This window comes from Schistocerca piceifrons, chromosome 2 (genome assembly GCF_021461385.2).
Source record: "Schistocerca piceifrons isolate TAMUIC-IGC-003096 chromosome 2, iqSchPice1.1, whole genome shotgun sequence".
Taxonomy (NCBI): Eukaryota; Metazoa; Arthropoda; class Insecta; order Orthoptera; family Acrididae; genus Schistocerca; species Schistocerca piceifrons.
In genome coordinates this window covers 726,910,501-726,931,854 of record NC_060139.1, presented here as the reverse complement: position 1 = coordinate 726,931,854, position 21,354 = coordinate 726,910,501, and the positions used below count along the sequence as shown (strand labels likewise).

At 38.8% G+C, this 21,354-nt stretch overlaps 1 protein-coding gene across 4 annotated transcripts in view; it reads right to left on the bottom strand.

Moving 5' to 3' along the window:
- LOC124777261 (organic cation transporter protein-like) overlaps positions 1-21,354 on the bottom strand; it is a 320,726-nt gene that overhangs the window by 110,099 nt on the left and 189,273 nt on the right. For all 4 annotated transcript variants that reach the window (XM_047252588.1, XM_047252589.1, XM_047252590.1 and 1 more), the window contains 2 exons: positions 3,744-3,887; positions 2,404-2,544 (listed from right to left, as the gene is read on the bottom strand). In XM_047252588.1, the coding sequence (XP_047108544.1) occupies positions 2,404-2,544; positions 3,744-3,887 (285 nt within the window). The remainder of the gene's footprint in view (positions 1-2,403; positions 2,545-3,743; positions 3,888-21,354) is intronic.

Sequence of the window (21,354 nt, the reverse complement as noted above, 5' to 3'; positions counted from 1 at the left end):
TTTCCTCGTGATGTTAGGTCTAATTCATAGCAAGCATAGGGATCTATAAACTAGTTATTCCATTTCCACAGCTGAAATCATTCACAACAATAAATAATCTGTATATGTGAATGTAGATTTGCCTGGCATGTACAACTGAGGAAATCTTCTCCGACCAGGTGGCTGCAATGTAATTCTACAACATTTCCATGAGTTACAATCTCATCATTTTCTGGCAAAGTGTCAAGATGGAGTGAGCATCCCATATATACACCAGAGTGTATATATGGAATGTCTCTTTGCAGCCTTCCCACAGGCACAGGGACCTATGATCTGTGGTGGGTAAAGCCGGCTGCCTTTCGACTATCAGTGCATTTAATCTTGCTCAGACTCACTAAGTGTCAACTGCTGGATGCATTCTTGGCTCATAGCTGCTAGTGCTGGATTCCATGCTTAACATAGCTGGTAGTTCTCGCCCCTATTGATGAGAGTGTCATGGTGTCGTATCTCAACTGATTCTTTGATGGTGTTCTCCCTAAGCCACTAGCTAGGCACAACATTCCTAGTTCTCTCAAACTTGAATATATGTCTCTCATTGAAGCTGTGCTCTGGCACTGCTGATTTATCTTTATGCCTCAAACATTTGGATCTAATGTGATCAATGCAGAATTGCAAGACATAGTGCTGTGTTTGCCCAATGTTCTGGTGGCCACATGTGCAAGAGATGCTATGTATACCAGATATTTGCAGTTTTAGTTTGTTTCTTTCTGAGAGTTCACACAATTTTGGCTGAGGGAGACCCACTATAGGGGATAAAAGTGAATTTCTCTTCCATTTTCTCTACTTCACCTTTACAAAAAGCTGTATCATTCATTTTCTTCAATACAATCTGATTTGTGTTTTGCTACACCCATTTTGGTGAAATACATCTCTAAGCTGTTGCTGTCTTTGTCACAAATGGCATGTGCCCTGTGGGCTAGAGTTGTTAGAAATGTGTACCACTGTACCATACAATGAGAGCTGCTTGTGAGGAGGTACAGATATGTATGGGTCTCCTTTCTGTAGACAGCATGTTCTACTGCACCCTCTGATTTTCTTCTTATTAGAGTGTTCAAAACTGGAAGTCATCCTATTCTGGCTCCATAGTGAACCGTATTATTTGATAGGTGCTGTTCAGGTGGACCAGGACCTCATTCAGAGTGTCTCTGCCATGTTTTCACACAACAAAGGTGTCATCCATGTAATGGAAGAAGTGTTTATGTTTGAGCTGTGTAATTTTTAGTGCCATTTTCTCAAAGAGCTGAGGGAAAATGGTGAGCCCATCACTGCTCCATTGACTTGTCCATAGAACTCCCAATCATATGTGAAGTAGGTTAGTACATACACTGAAGAGCCAAAGAAACTGGTACATCTGCCTAATATTGTGTAGGGCCTCCATGAGCATGCAGAAGTGCCACAACACGACATGGCATGGACTCAGCTAATGTCTGCAGTAGTGCTGGAGGGAATTGACACAATGAAACCTGCAGGTCTGTCCATCAATCTGTATGAGGGGGTGGAGATCTCTTCCGAACAGCACATTGCAAGGCATACCAGATATGCTCAACAATATTAATATCTATCAAACACAGCACTGCATCTTGCAATGCTGCATGGAATACATTAGATGTGTATGTCTGAGATATAAAGATAAATCAGCAGCACCAGAACACAGCCTCTGTCAGGGGCATATGTTTGAATTTTAGAAAACAAAAATGTTGTGCCCAGCTAGTGACTTTAGGGAGGGCATCATCAAAGAATCGATCAAGATAATTCTCCATGACAAACTCATAAACAAGGATGAGGGATGGCCGTTAAGTTTGGCATGGAATCAAGCATTATAAAGGAAAAAAAATCTGTGTGTCAAGAATGCACTCAGCAGTTGACACTTCATGCTGGCAGCTAAGTTTGGCATGGAAACAAGCATTATGAAGAAAAAAAGCTATATGTCAAGAATGCACTCAGCAGTTGACACTTCGTGCGTCTGGGCAAGACTGAACATACCAAGAGTTGAAATGTGATGTGCTGTTACCTCCGGTTGGCAGACCCTGCACCTGGGGGAAGGGGTGGGGAGAGACAGCTGCCACTCAGGTGTTATATGGAACACCAGCTCCATCTTGACACTTCACCAGAGGATGGTGATAATGGTACTCATTGAAACATTGAGGAATTTTGACACAGCCAGCTGGATGGCAGACAAAGAAGATTTAATCAAATATAAGCTATACTTTCCTATTTTATACATGGATTAAACGGATAAAAGAAAATGACAGTTCATAGTGTTGCTTCATGTTACAGCTGACACAGTAGCACCAGTATACCAGTATCTCACCAGTTCTATGAAACATTTATCAACTATGGCATTAATGATAAAATTCACGGTACCTGATCAATTATGCTGTAGAAGCCATCAGAAAATTCAAAATGCTCACAGGCTGCTATCAGTTTGCTATCACGGGCTTCAAAAGATGACATTAATGTTGCATTTGAGTCTATACTGGATTTGCAGGGTTGTCTTCTTGTTCCCTGTAATAAAAACAGGCACAGTGAGTATGCTTAACAGAAGCAAGTATTAGAAAATAATGTTAATGGAATTTGTACAGCTCTAACTAAAGTGACAGCATTAAAAAAATATTGCTTTTAGAACAGGAATGCACTTCATTCAGGAGAAAAGAAACAAAATACTGTATATCCACCACTTCCGAAAATGGAAGGACTCCAATTAAAATGCTTCTCTACATAAAGCGCACAAAATTTAGGTGAGAAAGAAGGATGAAGAAAAACAATGAAGGAAGAGGTGCTAAATTATCCGAAACCAAAGGTAAGTATAAGAAATTAATGAATAACTTATACTGTAAAGGAGGGTATGGGAGACAGCAGCCGGCCGCTGTGGCCGAGTGGTTCTAGGCGCTTCAGTCCAGAACGGCGCTGCTGCTACGGTCGCAGGTTCGAATCCTGCCTCGGGCATAGATGTGTGTGATATCCTTAGATTAGTTAGGTTTAAGTAGTTCTAAGTATAGGGGACTGATGAACTCAGATGTTAAGTCCCATAGTGCTTACAGCCATTTCAACCATTTTTCTGGAGACAGCAGGAACACAAAAGTGTGATGGTTGGGGTGAAACTGTATTAGAAATATGAGAGTATAGGAATAGAAATCAGCAGAAGATCCTAGCTGGAAGAAGACACTGGAAACAAGTGTATGCTAAGTAGTCCCACCCCTGCGGTACTAATTAATAACACGAAGGGAGAAGGATTGAACATCTGAATGTTTCACATAATAAAAGCAAATGTCACTTAAGTGTATGCTGTGACATCCTATACATAACTCCTTAATGCCACTTTATTAATTGCTATGAAAGCCTAGTGTTGCCTTTCATATAATATCATGTCATATATATCTCTGTAATTTTTGTGCCCCTCTTTGACATCATAACCTGCATGGCACAAAATATCTTTCAGTTTTTCAGTTTTTTGCCCTTTATCACTCAGAAAAGAAACCTCATTTAAAAAGCCTAGCACCTATTACCAGTCTTCCTATCATTTTAAGAAGTGGCCAGTTTCAGTGTCACCTGAGAGAAATGTTTAGCAAATAACGAACTAACAAATTATTGTACATCAAAACATATGCACAAGGAAAATAAAGTTTAGTAAAAATTGTTCTGCACAAATTGGACTACAAAATGGTAATACAAAAGAGACAAGCTCAAAGATTTCATACATTTACCTGATCAGTAATATTGTAGTTATCACTGGGTATACCTGGTTTGTCATAGAATACTGTGTCTTCATTCTTAGAAAAGTATGCAGGAGGAGTCTGTCCCATATTAGTCAAGTTATGCACACCACCATGCGAACTATTCATTCGATCCTACAAAGCAAAACAACATAAAATAATTTAAAATTATTGTAGAGCAGCTGATTATATATTAATTTAATTGGTATATATGAACATATTGACTAATTACAATACTAAATAATGTCTATAGAGTTTGATGTACATTTGATATCATTCAGCATTGCTGGGTGTAATTTCATTTATATTTGAATTTTTTGTGGTATTTAAGTATTATGAGGGATATTTGAAAAAGCAAGAAAAAGTGACAACATGGGCATTAAATTCCTCATTATCTTCAAACCATTGTCTGCCAGCCATTGTTTCAAGTGCAGGAACAGGTTTATTCATTCAATCATACATTGTGTTCCATAAATTCCTTCATGACAGAGAACCTCCGTGGATGTGGAAAGAGTCAAGCGATACATGAACAGACAGAAGCAACCACTACTGCCTACTTCTGTGCAGTACACTAATGGCAGACAATGACTAGCACTAATTTAATCAAACTCATAATTGTGGTAATTACTTCATAGATGTACAATTGGAGGAAAATGGCAACCTTTTTTTTTTTTTTTTTTTTTTTTGGGGGGGGGGGGGGGTTAGATGGCTCCTCCTATATTTCTCAGCTGTTGTTTTCACCTACTACTTCAAAGCATTTATTTTACTTTATGCAGGCCACTATGAGGTTTCTATGTATTGGTAAAGTCAGGACCTATCTAATACAAATATTAGAGTTACACAGAAGTTACATTCTTGTGGCCAAAAATTCTGTTAATTATAAGAGTGGCTAATGAGGTATTCTTCTATTTTGTTTTTAAATATTTTGAATTTTGTGTCCGATATCTATTGGCAACTTGTCATAGATTTTGCACCAAAATATAAAACTCCACTTTGAATACTAAAGAGGGGTCTGGTAGTCTGTTTGGGAATTATTTCTACTTCCAGAATTGTGGTTGTGAATTGCAGAGCAACTCTTGTCATTAATAAGCCTAGCTTGACGACAACACAAGGTTGCATGAAACTATGCTATTGAGCAACTGATAATTGTGGTAGTTACTTTATAGACCTATGGTAAGAGAAAAACAGCTAGTTATGTGTGTGTGTGGGGGGGATGTGCAAGTCATTGTTGAAACAACTAAACAGTTTCAGTTTGTTCCAACTTTGAAGGCCAGAAACTAGTATTTGAATATATTTTGAGGTAAGATGTTATGTCAGTAGCATATAAATAAACTTAAATATGAAGTGAGGAATGGAGGAAGTTGTTCACTTCTTGGGTATCTGTGCTGCATATTTTAACTGTGTGGATTATAAAAACAAGCAGCAGTTTCAATTATGGTAACAGTGCTTTAAGCATTACTGCATCTTCCTTCCTTATTGCAACATCAACTGTTTTAGGATGAAATGTCAATTGTTCTTGCAACATTCTCATATAGCTGAAAAAACTTCTTGGGTATACCACAACACCTCTTTCATGAAATCTATTGAGCAGCTGATCTGGCATCTTTTCTTTATCCAATCTTGAACCTGAACACATCTCTTATTTCTTTTATTATGTAGCAATTTCTTGCAGAGATGATTTAAGTCAACCAGTATTCGTGCAGCTGCCAAAACTTTGATTTCAGATAGAACCATGTCTGAAATCAAAGTGTTACTCACAAAATGATGAAACTCTGCACACTTGTGTCAAAGTGCCTACAGTTCAGATTCATGAAATCAATTTCACAACCTAGTGTCATGATGTAAGCTAGCCTTTAACTACAAATACCTTCAGGGGGCATACATATTAGCATGTAAGTGTAAGGATCCCTCAGTCCCTGAAAGCGCTTCTGAAAAATGTTCATTTATCACTTTTACACAATATTCTTGACATATACTTCTGTAGAGTGTGTACTATTTTCACTTTAACTGTCGAAGGACAGAACTGAGTGAAAGTGTGCAAAGTATGCTAGCAATCTTGCCTGTAGTTCAAAATAGTGAGAGAGATTTCTGAGGACAAAGGAAGTGGAACTGAGCTTTTGGTTAAATTATTCACAAGTTGATTCCACTTCTGTTAACCCTCAAGTGGATGCGCCATTTTTTATAACATCAGTGGGCGTGTGGCACACTTTGAAAAATGTAAAGAACAGCTGTCTTTATGTTGCCAAAATAAACGCATATCACAGTTTAACCTTATTTTAATCAAACAATGACAAAAGAAACTTACATTATGTGAGCTAAACCACTGTTTAATTAAACAATAATAAAATAAACTTTCATTACATCACTCTGTTGCCATGTAAAAGTGTTACCCCACAGTAATGTCCCACTCTATGCATTAAACAGTGCAGTTGCATCAGATCCTAGCCAACTGCTTATTCAAATGCTAATTACCTCTTAGATAACTGTGTCACTGGGGGATTATACTGCCAGCTCAGGATCTCGGTCATTTTCTTGCATGGATCGCAAATTTTTTCTCAGCTAGCTTGCTGTTTATTTTATATTACTGCTGCTCACTTGGACGTATGACATCGCAACTTAGCGCTATGTTAGCTGAAGCAATAATGACGGAATATGTATGGGCTTGCAAATTTTAAAAAAATGATGGAATGGTACAAGACAATGTTCGCAGGAGAGCTTCTGTAAAGTTTGGAAGGTAGGAGATGGGATATTGGCAGAAGTAAAGCTGTGAGGACCGGGTGTGAGTCGTGCTTCGGTAGCTCAGATGGTAGAGCACTTGCCCGCGAAACGCAAAGGTCCCGAGTTCGAGTCTTGGTCGGGCACACAGTTTTAATCTGCCAGGAAATTTCATTGTTATTTGTGGTTGGCACACTTTATATGTAGGCGCACCTACTCAAGGGTTAATAGTTGCTGGATACAAGCTCATGACTAAAGGGTCACAGGTTAAGACGTTTCCATCAAGAATGCTGACCTCCTTGGTTAGTCAGGGGGCATTACCAGTACCCATGTTTCACACAATTTGTGGTATCTGAGCCATTTGTGATACATCCATATAAACAGTGGTGCATCCAACATGAGTAAAATTAATCAGTCCACTTGTTGCGTAATTTTAGGGGTCTGCATACTATGCCTCCCACTTTGCTCTTCATTGTGCACATTTTTACAGCTATTTTTAAAGTCTTGATTCCACTGTCTAGTCTTTCCTTCACTCACTACTGTAGAACCAGAAACTAAGTACAAGCAGACTTCATAAAGTAAGTTACATTTTAATATGGCATACCAAGTAACTTTTCTCGAATGTGCACTATACTTCAAAGTGATGCAGATAATTGACACTACTTTCAACACGGTCACCAAGTATCTGTAAACACTGACTGGAACATTCTACCATTCATTCAGTTACTCGTCAACAGAAATCTGTTCCTTGGTCACAAAACAATTTGAGAATCATTGTGGGAACATACTCATCATCAGCTGTTCTCTCAGCTTGCTGAAAAGTTGTAAATTGCATGGTGCAAGATCTGGACTTCCTAATCAGCATCACCCACACCTGTGCAACCTTGGTCAATTGGCTGCACACAACATTGCATTTGGTCCATATACCACCAAAATATTATGGAGAATCTGTGTGCAATTTAGATGTTTTGCCAAGTATCATAATGTTCCACATCCTTCAGCTTCAGGGTATGTTTCCAGTTGCTGTGTAATTTCAATTGCACAGTGTGATGCATCTGTTATCTGTACTGCAACAGACCTGTGTCCATAGGAAACCCAGAATATTTACTCTCTTTTGACAATATGCCACTATTGTTATGCAAAGGTCTGAGCATGCGGTAACATATGTAGCTTACAATCAAATCTACATGGCTACTCTGCAAATCACACTGAAGTGCCTGGTAGAAGGTTCATTGAACCACCTTCACACTAATTCTCTATTATTCCACTCTCAAACAGAGTGAGGAGAAAACAAACACTTATATATTTCTTCGTGAGCTCTGATTTCCCTTATTTTATTATGATGATTGCTTCTCTCTACGTAGGTCAGCATCAACAAAATATTTTCACATTCAGAAGAGAAATTTGGTGGCTAAAATTTTGTGAGAAAAATCCCACCACAATAAAAAATGCCTTTGTGTTGATGATTTTCACGCCAAATCTAAAGTCCCTATGAACAATTCTTGGTGAAGATGACCAGCTGTAGATCCTTTGGCTCACAATAAATGAATTACAGCCACACTTTGCAACTGGTGAGAAGTATGATCTTTTAGCCATTGTTCCTTGCTTTCACTTGTAGTCAAACAACTATATCAAAACAATGATTTCTGCAGACTTATAATTTATCAGTAGATGCTGCCGAATTTATGTAACTTTCTTCTGAGCTGCCTACATTTAAATGTAGGCAAACAGCCCTTATTTTTTTAACATAACTTGTTATTTTAATCATGTGAGGTCTGTTACTATGTAGTGGCAATGATTCACATGCATGGCAGATTCATGATCAGGGGCCTTATAACCGGAGTGGAATCCTTTACAATTTGTTTGAAAATGACAATAACAACAAACATACTGTTGGGAGAAATGAATAAAATTACATGTTTATACTTATGAAGTCTAACTGACCAATCACAACTAACACTTTAGCTGAAAGAGATTGTCGTCCCACTCCACTTCCACTGTCCATCAATGTAGTGTAAAAGTGGCAGTACCACAGCCTCAGCATTACATTCTTTCATATTATTATGAAGACAAACATTTCTAATACTGAAATATCACAAAGTTAATATGTATGACTTCTTTTCACTGTTTACTTCACATTCATTCAAAAGAATCTGGCCAGGAAACCAATTATTTTGGCCTCATGTTTACAAATTAACAACTTTAGCTACAATTTTTACCTGAAGTGTTGTCTTCCAAAAATGGTACAAGCTATTTCTGTACTGTGTAACTAATTCTATTTGACATGAATACCAAGTATAATATGAGAGACCAGATTTTGCCTGTTGAACTGCATAATACAACTGATTACAGAACACATGATACACAATAATTGCTTTATGCAAACATAAATGTATGGTTATGTCTGAATATTCAATTTGTACTAACACTGTATAACGGCATGAGAAATAATAATCAGTGCACAAATTAAATTAATTGAAGAGGATAATTCATTGTTCATAATGCAAACAATTTTTAATTTACAAATCTTCAGTACACATTGGAATGGTGTTTCTTGTATAAAATGATAAAACTTAAGCATTAGAGTTGCCACTATTGCTGGAGATAAAATGCCCATTTCTTTCTGATGAAATTTTTATGTTTCAGCAGTAATCGTTAAAAAGACTTGTTCTGCAAGATACTGAGTTTTACATGACGATTTGTTTAAAATATATTTTTACTTCCTGCTGAGTATGTTGTCATATATAAATCTATTTGAACAAGTTTTTATCCATTGTATATTATGAAGGGTCATTGTTACAACACTATTGTAAAAGGTGCATGTTGTCAAAATTCTATACAAGGGACAGTGTTAGACCAAATCAGTCAGTTGCAGCTTGTGAATCACAGTAGAACTATTGCATTGCAATTTATAATTGTTTGGCACAGTTCCTATGAATATATTAAGAAAATTAAAGACTCATGTGTGCTGATCTTTTATTTTATTTCATCATCATCATCATCATCATCATCATCATCATCATCATTGTCTTCTTCTTCTTCTTCTTCTTCTTCTTCTCTTCCTCCTCCTCCTCGTACAGTTTCCAGACCCTGGCTGGGGCTGTTTGAAAAATAGGTTTCTCCATCTCTTCATGCCCTACCACCACATTTCTTTCTCCACTCTGTCCCAGTCTTCTCCTCTCTTCTTCATAAATATCTTCACTCGAACATCTTGTCTCTCAGTCTTCCTCTATGTCTCTTGCCTCCTGTCATCATTTCATGAGCTTGTCTCAGTAGCCTATCAACCCCCAATCTTTTAACATGCCCATACCACCTTGGTCTTGCTTCTCTACAGTCTCTTACATGGGCTTCTCTTTCACTGTTTCTCTTGCCCTCTCATTACTTACTGTATCCATTCTAGTAAGTCTTAGTCAGATGCTTTGAAATTTTATCTCATGAGCCTGTATGCTGAATACCTTTTCTTCATTACGCACGTTTCTGCTGAATATGTGGTTATTGGAGCATAATATGCTCAGCATAACAATTGCTTGCTTTTGGGTGGTCATCCTTGCTCCATACCAGGCTTCTTACATTCTGCAGGAATCAATGCTGTCGTCTTTCCCTTTCACTAATATCCTCCGGCTGTCTTCTGTTTGCTTCTCAGGTACTTGAAATTTTCCACTTTCCTTACTGCTTGCCCTCTAGTACTTTATCCATCGTTACTCTTATCTTATTTCTTGTTGTCACCATTACTTCACACTTTTTTGCATTAAGTTTCAATCAATGCTGTCCCATCATACATTTAGCTTTTCTTGTACCTCTTCTTCTCCATTCCCAAAGACCACAGTATTGTCTCCACACACCACTGCTTTCATTATTTCCATATCCTGTTCACACTACCACTCCTGCCATCATCTCATCTGTAATGGTGATGAAAAGTGGTGGGGATAGTGCAAGTCATTGCTTCCTTTATACGTTTCCTTTACTCTTCTCACAGTAGCCTTCCAATTCCACTTTTCCAAAGGGCTTTGAAGACGTTGTTTCTTTTCACACTATCATATGCCTTCTCCATGTCAGGAACATGATTACTAAGTCCTTACCATATCATAGTCTCTCTCTTTGAGCTGCCTTACATAAAAAAACCATTACATCTGTTATTGATGTTCCCTGGTCTTAACCCATATTGTTCTTGTCTCAGAACTCCTCCTAGTATCTCCCACACTCCTTTTTCCAGTATCTTCTCAAATACTTTGGCAGTGCAAAACATCAAATTATAACGTTGGCATAGTTTCCAACAAACCATTGCTAAAAATTGGCAATATGTTACTCTTTCCACAGACCTTGGTATTCCATCCACTTTTCTCTTCCATCATTTTTCCCACTCTCCCATCCATTTCTTCTTCTCCCCTGCTATCAATCTCTTAGCTGCCTTCTTCTACTCAGTGTATTGCTTTCCTGCTTCTTTTCTGTCTTGACACATATATGGAATGCTTTGGTTTTCTTTGCAACCTCACTCTGGATCATTCCACCAGGATGTTTCTTTACACTGCCTGGTCCTTCCACTTCATTATTTCAAACCTTGCCCGTTTCTTCTCTACTGACTGCTTTTCATCCCATGTTACATTGCTCTTTAATATTTTTTGAAATTTTTATTTGCTTTGCATTTCTCTTTTTTTAACTCCCACACTCTTATCCTTCTTTCCTGTCTTTCAGCCCACTATAATCTCTCTGCTTATTACCACTAAAAGATGGTGATTACTATGTAGGGCTTTGGAAGATATTTGCTTGACATCTGTGACTGTTCTCTGACTTGATCAAATATTCTGTACCCAGATAACATGATAACAGCACAAGTATAAGTGAACCAAAAAGTTCAGTTCTGCCCCCTTTTCACCATAAAATATCCCCTTATAATGGTGACCTGTAGGCAGGATTGCTAGCATGTCTACATTCAATAATAAAAGAGAAAGGAAGACTAGGCTTTAATGTCCTGTTGATGATGGGATCATTAGAGACAGGGCACAAGCTTGTTTTGGAGGAAGGATGAGGAAAGACACTGACTGTGTTCTTTTAAAAGGAACCATCTCAACATTTTCCTTCTTTCCCATTAATTTAGGGAAATTATGGATGACCTAAATCTGGATGGCCAGTTGAGGATTTGAACTACTGTCCTCCCAAATATATGTCCAGATATGTCCAGTGCCTTGCCTCAGCAGCCACCACATTGCTCAGTTTCACTCAATACTGTCCACAATGAGTATACAGTACTTAGTAGCATTAAGAAGCACTCAGGTTAATTCAGCAGATGGTAGCATTTCACCACCATTCACTCAATGGTGCGTGTAAAGCAAAGGAATTTTTTTTTCACAAGGATATGAAAAGAATATTCATGTCACAGGCTTAAAGGCAAGATGTTAATTTTAATCATATACATTTGCCAAAGCTCCACTTTCTAGACTTACTTCTAGAGTGTGTTAAACAAATCCTTTTTTGAAATCGTCTTCATGTTGTTCTAAAATTGTTATTTCATGCTGGTTTTAGTTGACTAACCATTGCAATATTTTGTCAAATACAGTCTCCCTCATCCTATCTTGTTCTTCTTCCAGAAACATTTTGGCTAATGCAAGTCATTCACAGAGCCTCTTCAAAGCTTATCTTTTCTCCCACACACTATCAGTTAGCATCTCCTCCCACTGCAATCCCCTTCAGTTCACATCATGCCTCACCTAGTCTCTCTATCTTGTCCATAGTCTTCTAATTGGCCTTTCTCAAGATTCTGTTCATTTTAGAGCTCTTCTTAGAAGTCTTTCTGGTCCCATTCTTTTAATGGGCTTGTATATCATGATCTTTGCTATAGCAGGTATTTTCCAATTGCTAATTATGTCACCACAAAAAAATTTCAAACAAATTTCTATTCTCTCCAAAATTTCATCCTTGATGTTTCCTTTCATGGTTAATTCATAACTTTCACATTATGATATGCTAGCATTCTGGTGACCACACCTGTAGAAAGTATTACTGACTATTACTGAAAAGGTTTTCAATACTTATTTATTTCATAAATGGCTAATGCACAATTTGTTTAAACTGAATGTTTTGTGGCAGCACTTGTTGCACGGTACTGTAGGTGTTTCAGTTGCTGCTGCATGTCTGACTGTTAAGATATATATCATCTGCAAGTCTGTTAGAATATGGTATGCTGTACTTGGAATTATCATTAAACAACAAAGCTTATTTAGATAATTATCTTGACTGTATTATATTTAAATATGTTGGCTTGATTTGAGGACAAAATTATTTGTCCTCAGCTATGAGAAAGTGTCATTTATGCAAAAACCAATTTCTAAGTGCCTTACTTCACAATCTGGAAGCACTCTGTAGAGAAAAATAACTCTGGTTTATTGTTCTGTAGGTCAGAAGATGGTCATCATAGACTGAAATTAATAACATGGTGTAAAGTATTAATGTCTGTAACTGGAACAAATATAAAAAAAATATTTTAAATCTACATACACTAAGTGATCAAAAGTATCCAGACACATGGCTGAAAATGACTTACAAGTTCATGGTGCCCTCCATTGGTAATGCTGGAATTCATATGGTTTTGGCCCACCCTTAGCCTACATGACAGCTTCCACTCTCACAGGCATACATTCAATCAGCTGCTAGAAGGTTTCTTGGGGAATGGCAGCCCATTCTTGAAGGAGTGCTGCACTGAGGAGACGTATGAATGTCGGTCGGTGAGGCCTGGCATGTAGTCGGCGTACCAAAAGTCCAAAAGGTGTTCTATGGGATTCAGGTTAGGACTCTGGGCAGGCCAGTCCATTACAGGGATGTTATTGTCATGTAACCACTCTGCCACACACTGTGCATTGTGAACAGGTGCTCGATCGTATTGAAAGACGTAGTTGCCATCCCCAAATTGTTCTTCAACAGTGGGAAGCAAGAAGGTACTTAAAACATCAGTGTAGGCCTGTGCTGTGATAATGGCATGCAAAACAACAAGGTATGCAAGCCCCCTCCATGAAGAACATGACCATACCATAACACCACCACCTCCAAATTTTACTGTTGGCACTACACACACTAGCAGATGATGTTCACAGGGCATTCACCATACCCACAGCCTGCCATCAGGTTGCCACATTGCGTACCGTGATTCGTCACTCTACACAACATTCTTCCACTGATCCATCGTACAATGTTTACACTCCTTACACTAAGCGAGGTGTCGTTTGGCATTTACCGGTGTGATTTGTGGCTTATGAGCAGCCGCTCAACCATGAAATCCAAGCTTTCTCACCTCCCGCATAACTGTCATAATACTTGCAGTGGATTCTGATGCAGTTTGGAATTCCTGTGGGATGTTCTGGATAGATGTCTGCCTATAACACATTACGGCCCTCTTCAACTGTCAGCAGTCTCTGTCAGTCAACAGACGAGGTCGGGCTGTACACTATTGTGCTGCACGTGTTCCTACACATTTCCACTTCACTATCACATCAGAAACAGTGGAGCTGGGGATGTTTAGGAGTGTGGAAATCTCACGTACAGATGTATGACACAAGTGACACCTAACCACATTCGAAGTCCATGTGTTCTGCAGAGTGCCCCATTCTGCTCTCTCACGATTTCCAATGACTACTGAGGTCACTGATATGGAGTCCCTGGCAGCACAATGCACCTAATATGGAAAACAAATGTTTTTAGAAGTATCTGGATACTTTTGATCACATAGTGTGTGAAAACCACATCATCTGAGGATTGAGGTATCTTCTTAATCATCTGTGCTGTATCTGCATCTGTCTTATATCACCATAACAGTGCTAAGAGACTCTTATGATAATGCAGATAACTGCAAAACTAGTGCAAGGTTATCGACAAATTTCTTATTTCAAAACACTTTCTAACCATTTAAAACCACACTGGACTATAAATATTAATATTAATGTACATGCTGGAAAAAGTGAAAATGGATAAATGGTCAATGAATATATGTGGTCAGGACTGTATTACGGTCCAAGCAACACAAGCTGCTGCTTGAGGAACCAAGCTGAAAGGGTGTGTGAGAGGCACCACAACTATATGATTTCTACAGAGGATGAGTCACAACTAGTAGCTGCTGCTGATGGCCACGAGCTGCAAGATCTGTGTACAGTACATATCACAAACAGTACTGAAGTCTGCTGCTTGTGATCTAGTGGTTAGTGTTGCTGCCTCTGGATGTACGTGGTGCAGCTAGGGTCTCCAGTCAGGTAGACCGTGTGACTGGTGCAAGTCTTTCGAGCTGACACCACTTCGGCGACTTGCGTGTTGATGGGGATGAAATGATGATGATAAGGACAACACAACATCCAGTCCCTGAGTGGAGAAAATCTCTCACCCAGCCAGGAATTGAACCTGGACTATTAGAAATAACGTTCCATCGCACTGACCCACTCAGTTACCAGGGGCGGACGCTGCCTCTGGATGATGGGGTCCTGGGTTCGATTCCCGGCTGGGTTGGGGATTTCCTCTGCCTGGGGACTGGATGTTTGTGTTGTCCTCATCATTTCATCATCATTTAGGAAAGTGGTGAGACTGCACAGTGAAAACATTGAGCATTCATACAGGCACTGATAGCCATGCAGTTGAGCACCCCATAAACTAAATATCATCATCAGCAGCAGTGAAAGCCCTGTAAACAGTAACTTAAGCACATATAGCATATTTTATGTTCTGTTTATTCATTATTTCTAATTTTCTCTGAAGTGGTGTACTGAATGGTTAATACTGTTTTTGTAAAAATACTTGTTAACAGACTACTTGAGTATGTGAACAACAATATCCGCCTAGATAAACTGAGGTTTTGTGGAATTTTTTGTTTAGCCAGCTGATAGAAAATGTTTCATGTAACCAAAGGGTTTCAGGAAGTTGTACTTAATAATTCAACTAAGCAGGGAAGTTGGACAGAAATCACTTAAAGGCTTCCACAAGGCTCAATCTTAGGTCTGCTACTGTTTCTCACATATGTAAATGACTGTGACCAATATACAACGAGAAGAATTATTTCTTTTTAAGATGACACTAGTTTTGAAACCAATCCACACAAACACACAGCAATAGCATACATGGTACGAGGGTGGTTTGAAAAGTTCTCAGAATGGAACAGAAAAAAAGTACTTACATCACTGAAACTTTTTTCATTTTTCAACATAGTCTCCCTGTAGATTAATGCAGTTGGTCCAACGATGTTCCAGTGCCTTGATCCCATTTTGATAATGAGTGTCTTCCAGGCCTGCAGAATACTTGTCAACTCCGGCTATCAATTCTTCGTTTGAAGTGAATTTTCATCCACCAAGAAAAAGTTTCAGTTTTGGGAAGAGATGGAAGTCTGACGGAGCCATATTGGGTGTAATTTTGTCACGGCAATGGCAGATGTGTGCGGGTGCGCATTGTCTTGATGGAAGATGGCTTTCTTCCTTGCTAACCTGGTCTTTTTTCACATGTCTTTTGTTGCAATTTGTCCATGGAGTTAGCATAGTATTCTCCAGGAATTGTTTGCCCAGTGGGGAGATAAGCTACAAACAGAATCCCCTTCACATCCCAGAACACTGATGCCATGACCCTTCCCGCCGAAGGAATTGTCTTTGCTTTCTTTGGTGGCAGAGAATCAGTATGTTTCCATTGCTCTGACTGTTGTTCTGTCTCTGGGGTATAGTAGTGCACCCAAGTTTCATCTTTGGTCACAAACTGGCACAAAAAAACTTGTTCATTTCTCCTAAAACGGGCCAAACATTGTTCCAATATGTCCATTCTCATGTGTTTTTGATCCAGCATCAAGAGTCATGGCACCCATCTCACAGAAATTTTTTTTCATTTCTAATTCTTCAGTTAAAATGTCAATATACAGACAGCTAGTAGTTACCTGTATAAGTGTACATCATATGCCTAGTCTGAAATATTAAATAAGAACAGCAACAGAATAGTGTAAGAGGAGGAGCGGTCAGAGATTTATCCAAACTGATTTTTTTTGCTTTGCTAGAAGCTCTTAAAACTGTTACATGTAATTAATTTCTGGAAGATCTTTGCACCAAAATGCAGAACCCCCTGTGTATCCTAGACAATGAAGCAAAGTCTATATGAGGTTATTTTTTGCTCATTCATTCATTCAGTCACATATTATGTTTTATAAATTACATAGTGAACAAAGGCATTCAGGAATGCAGAGCATGTCAGATGACTCTTGCCATGTGTGGGTTGGCATTACCTTGTTGCGGTGTAAGAATAGGATGGCTTGCATGAAAGGTATCAAAACAAGGTGTAGTGAATCCTCATCTACTGCTGTGCTATAAGGGCCTTATGGATGTCAACCAAAAGGACCCTACTATGCAAAGAAATGGCACTCCAGACCTTCACTCCTGGTCGTTGGGCTGTATGGTGGCCAAAAGTCAGGTTGGTATCCCACCACTGTCCGGGGCATCTCCAGTTACATCTTCAGCCTGGAATCTCCTTGACTGGAGTAGAGTTGTCTTCAGTGATGAGTCCCCCTTTGAACTGAGCCTTATGACCACCAAGCATGGAGATGTCCTGGATGGCGGTGGGCTACCAACCTACTGTTGCCTGCCATATGAACCAAATACCAAGAGCGAGGTCTGGGATGCCATTCTTTTCATAGCAGGACCCTTTTGGTAGTCATCCATGGCACCCTTACAGCACAGTAGTCCTTCAACAATACTCTGGGTCCCTCATGCCAAGCCATCCTGGGATTACATTTCAGCAAGTTAATGCCCACCCACACAAGGCGAGAGATCATTTCCCAACTGAGAACATTTGGAGCATTATGGGCAGGGCCCTCTAATCAGCATGGGATTTTGATAATTTGACATGCCAATTGGACAGAATTTGGCATGAAATACTTCAGAAGGGAATCCAACAACTCTATCAATTAGTGCCAAGCTGAGTAAATGCTTATATGAGGGCCAAAGATGGATGAATGCATTATTGACCTGCTCAATTTGTGAAGCTCTTTCTCTTGAATAAATGATCAAATTTTTCTGAAATTTTAATCTTTTTTTTGTCTGTACATGTGCTTCACATCTTCTTGTTTCTGTCCCATTCAGCTAATTCCCTTGTGGTGGATCATAGATTTTGTCTTAGATTGCATTTACTTAACAGTTGGCCAAGTGAAGGGTCTGAATCAGAGGCTTAGACAGTCCTGCAACCATGTAGGCTACAGATTCCTTGACTCATACCATAGAGTGGTGAGGTATTGGGTCCTGCTTCATAGGTCAGAGGACCACTAAACACAGGAAGCAACTACATGGGTATCAGAGGTTGTGTGGAGTCACGTGGGTGGTTTTTTAAGTTCATCTACATGACTACTCTGTTATTCACAATAAAATGCCTGGCAGAGGGTTCAATGAACCACCTTCAAGTTGTCTCTCTACTATTCCACTCTTATACGGTGCACAGGAAAAATGAGCACTTAATTTTTCCTGTGCGAGCCCTGGTTTCTCTTATTTTATTGTGATGATCATTTCTCCCTATGCAAGTGGGTGCGAACAGAATGTTTTCGCAATCAGAAGAGAAAACTGGTGATTGAAATTTCATGAGAAGATCCCATCACAATGAAGAACGCCTTTGTTTTCATGATTGCCACTCCAATTCACATATCACGTCTGTGCCACTATCTCCCCTACTTCGCGATAATATAAAATGAGTTGCCCTTCTTTGTACTTTTTCGATGTCATTAATCTGTCCCATCTGATGTGGATCCCACACCACACAGCAATACTCCAGAATAGGGGAGACAAGTGTGGTGTAAGCAGTCTCTTTAGTAGACCTGTTGCACCTTCTAAGTGTTCTGCCAATGAATCGCAGTCTCTGGTTGGCTCTACCCACAACATTATTTATGTGATTGTTCCAATTTAGGGTATTTGTAATTGTAATCCCTAAGTATTTAGTTGAATTTACAGCCTTCAGATTTGTGTGACCTATCACGTAATCGAAATTCAGCAGATTTCTTTTAGTACTGATGTGAATAACTACACACGTTTCTTTATTCAGGGTCAATTGTCACTTTTCACACCATACAGATATCTTATCTAAATCATTTTGCAATTTGTTTTGGTCATCTGATGACTTTACAAGATGGTAAATGATAGCAACATTTACAAACAAACTAAGACAGCTACTGAGATTGTCTCCTATTTTGTTAATATAGATCAGGAACAGCAGAGGTTCAAAAATGGTTCAAACGGCTCTAAGGACTATGGGACTTAACATCTGAGGTCATCAGTCCCCTTGACTTAGAACTACTTAAACCTAACTAACCTAAGAACATCACACACATCCATGCCCAAGGCAGGATTCAAACCTGCGACCGTAGCAGCAGTGCGGTTCCGGATTGAAGCACCTAGAACTGCTCAGCGACAGCGGCCGGCAACAATAGAGGGCCTATAACACTTCCTTGGGGAATGCCGAATATTATTTCTGTTTTACTCAATGACTTTACATCTATTACTACAAACTGTGACCGTTCTACAGGAAAACATGAATCCAGCCAACAACTGAGGCGATATTCCAGTGAGGAACAGTGTCGAAAGCCTTCTGGAATCAAATTGACATCCCCTGTCGATAGCACTCATTACTTCATGAGTATAAAGAGCTAGTTATGTTAGTTTGTCTTGTAGTGAAACTGAAGTAGACTCAGAAGATATAGTTGCTGAACAGTTCAAAGAAAACTTACGAGTCTCATTTCAAACAGGTACCCCACTCATACAATTATAGTCAGTGGTGACTTTGATCTACACTCAATATACTGGAAAAATTATGTGTTTAAAGCTGGTGGCAGGCACAAAACTTCATCCAAAATTGTACTGAATGCTTTCTCACAAAATTATTTTGAACAATTAGTTCATGAGCCCACTCGAAGTGTAAATGGTTGTGAAAGCATACTTGACCTCTTAGCAACAAATAATCCTGGACAAATAGTGAGTATCATGACAAATACATGGATTAGTGACCACAAGGCAGTAGCTGCTAGGCTGAATACCGTAACTCCTACAATCATCAAAAAGAAACGTAAAGTGTATCTATTTAAAAAAGCTGATAAAAATGCTCTTAATGCCTTTTTAAGAGATAGTCTCCACTCCTTCCGTTCTGTTCATGTAAGTGTAGAAAAGATGTGGAATGATTTCAAAGAGATAGTATTGACAGCAATTGAGTGATATATACCACATAAATTAAAAAGTGATGGTACTGACCCCCATGGTACACAAAATGGATCAGATTGCTGTTGCAGAAGCAGCGAGAAAAGCATGCCAAATTTAAAAGAATGCAAAATCCCCAAGACTGGCAAAGTTTTGCAGAAGTTCAAAATATAGCACATACTTCAATGTGAAATGTTTTAATAATTTCCACAACAAAACTCCATCTCGAAATCTGGTAGAAAACCAATGGCAAGATGCAGTCAATACCTTCACTGCGCGATAACAATGGTGATGTCACTGATGACAGTGCCACTACAGCAGAGTTATTAAACACGATTTTCTGAAACTCCTTCACCAAAGAAGAGAAAGTAAATATTCCTGAATTCCAATCAAGAACAACTGCCAAGATGAGAAGCATAGAAATATCCCAGATTGTATACCTGCCAGGTTCCTCTCAGAGTATGCTGATACAACAGCTCCATATTTAGCAGTTATATACAACTGCTTGCTCATAGAAAGATCTATACCTAAATAATGGAAAATTACTCAAGTCACACCAATAACAAAAAGGGAAGTAGGAGTAATCCATTAATTTACAGGCCTATATCACTAACATCAATTTGCCGTAGGGTTTTGGAACATATGCTGTATTCAAACATTATGAAGCACCTCGAAGAAAATGATTTATTGACACGTAGTCAGCACAGATTCAGAAAATATCGTTCTCGTGAAACTACAGTAGTGCTGTGTGGTATCGGATCCTTAGCAGACTGCACTGAAAGAAGACATCGAAAAAGTTCAAAAGGTCATCCTCCCTCTGCCAGGCACTTAACTGTAAATTGTAGAGTAGTCTTGTAAATATAGATATAAGAGGAAAAGCAGATCAGTGGAGCATCTATTAAGGCATTAAAGACTAACTTGGCACCAAAACACATAATTACATTTGTTCAGTTCACAAGCTACACATATCACCTATTTCCTTACTGACAGCCAGACATTTCACTTTAATAACGAAGAATATTTTACAAAGCCATGATGCTAGCAAGTTATGTATAGAGATTTCATCTCTGTGTTGTAACTGTCTGTATGTTCCTTTCTGCACAGTAAAAGCTGAGAGGGTTAGGTGTAGAAGCATATTAGGAGAGATAATGATAGGAATATTGTAGATTTTTACATTTTGTAACATTGTTTGTTCCATCACGGTTTCTTGCAAATTTTACAGGTAAGGTTTAAATTACTCTCTTCTGTATGAATTTAAACATGAAACATTTTTATCAGGGGTTATTTTGAATCATACATCTTACAACCTCTACATAAAACTAGCTTAGCACCCACTGCTTCACTCGTGTAGATTCCGTGGCCTGCAGACAACATTTTTTTTTTTACTTTTTTTATTTAATCGAATTTTTATGCTGCTCAAAAATTGCACCACCTTCTAATCTTTTCACGTTAATTATGGCCATATAAGCATGGTCTTTTCTGAATGTACTTCTGACTAAAAGTGATTCTGGTAGCTGGAGTCGACAGTTTTTGTTAATCATGCCTGTTTTGTTCTTTTTAAGATATTTCCATAGTAACTTTCATCCCCCTAACAAATATTTCTTTATATCTAACTGAGAAGTGAAATATAGTAGAACCCCTCTAATCCGACCTTGGATGGTGCGTCACTCTGGTTAGTCCGACCATGCTCAGGCTCGCCAGCCTGTGCTGACTTG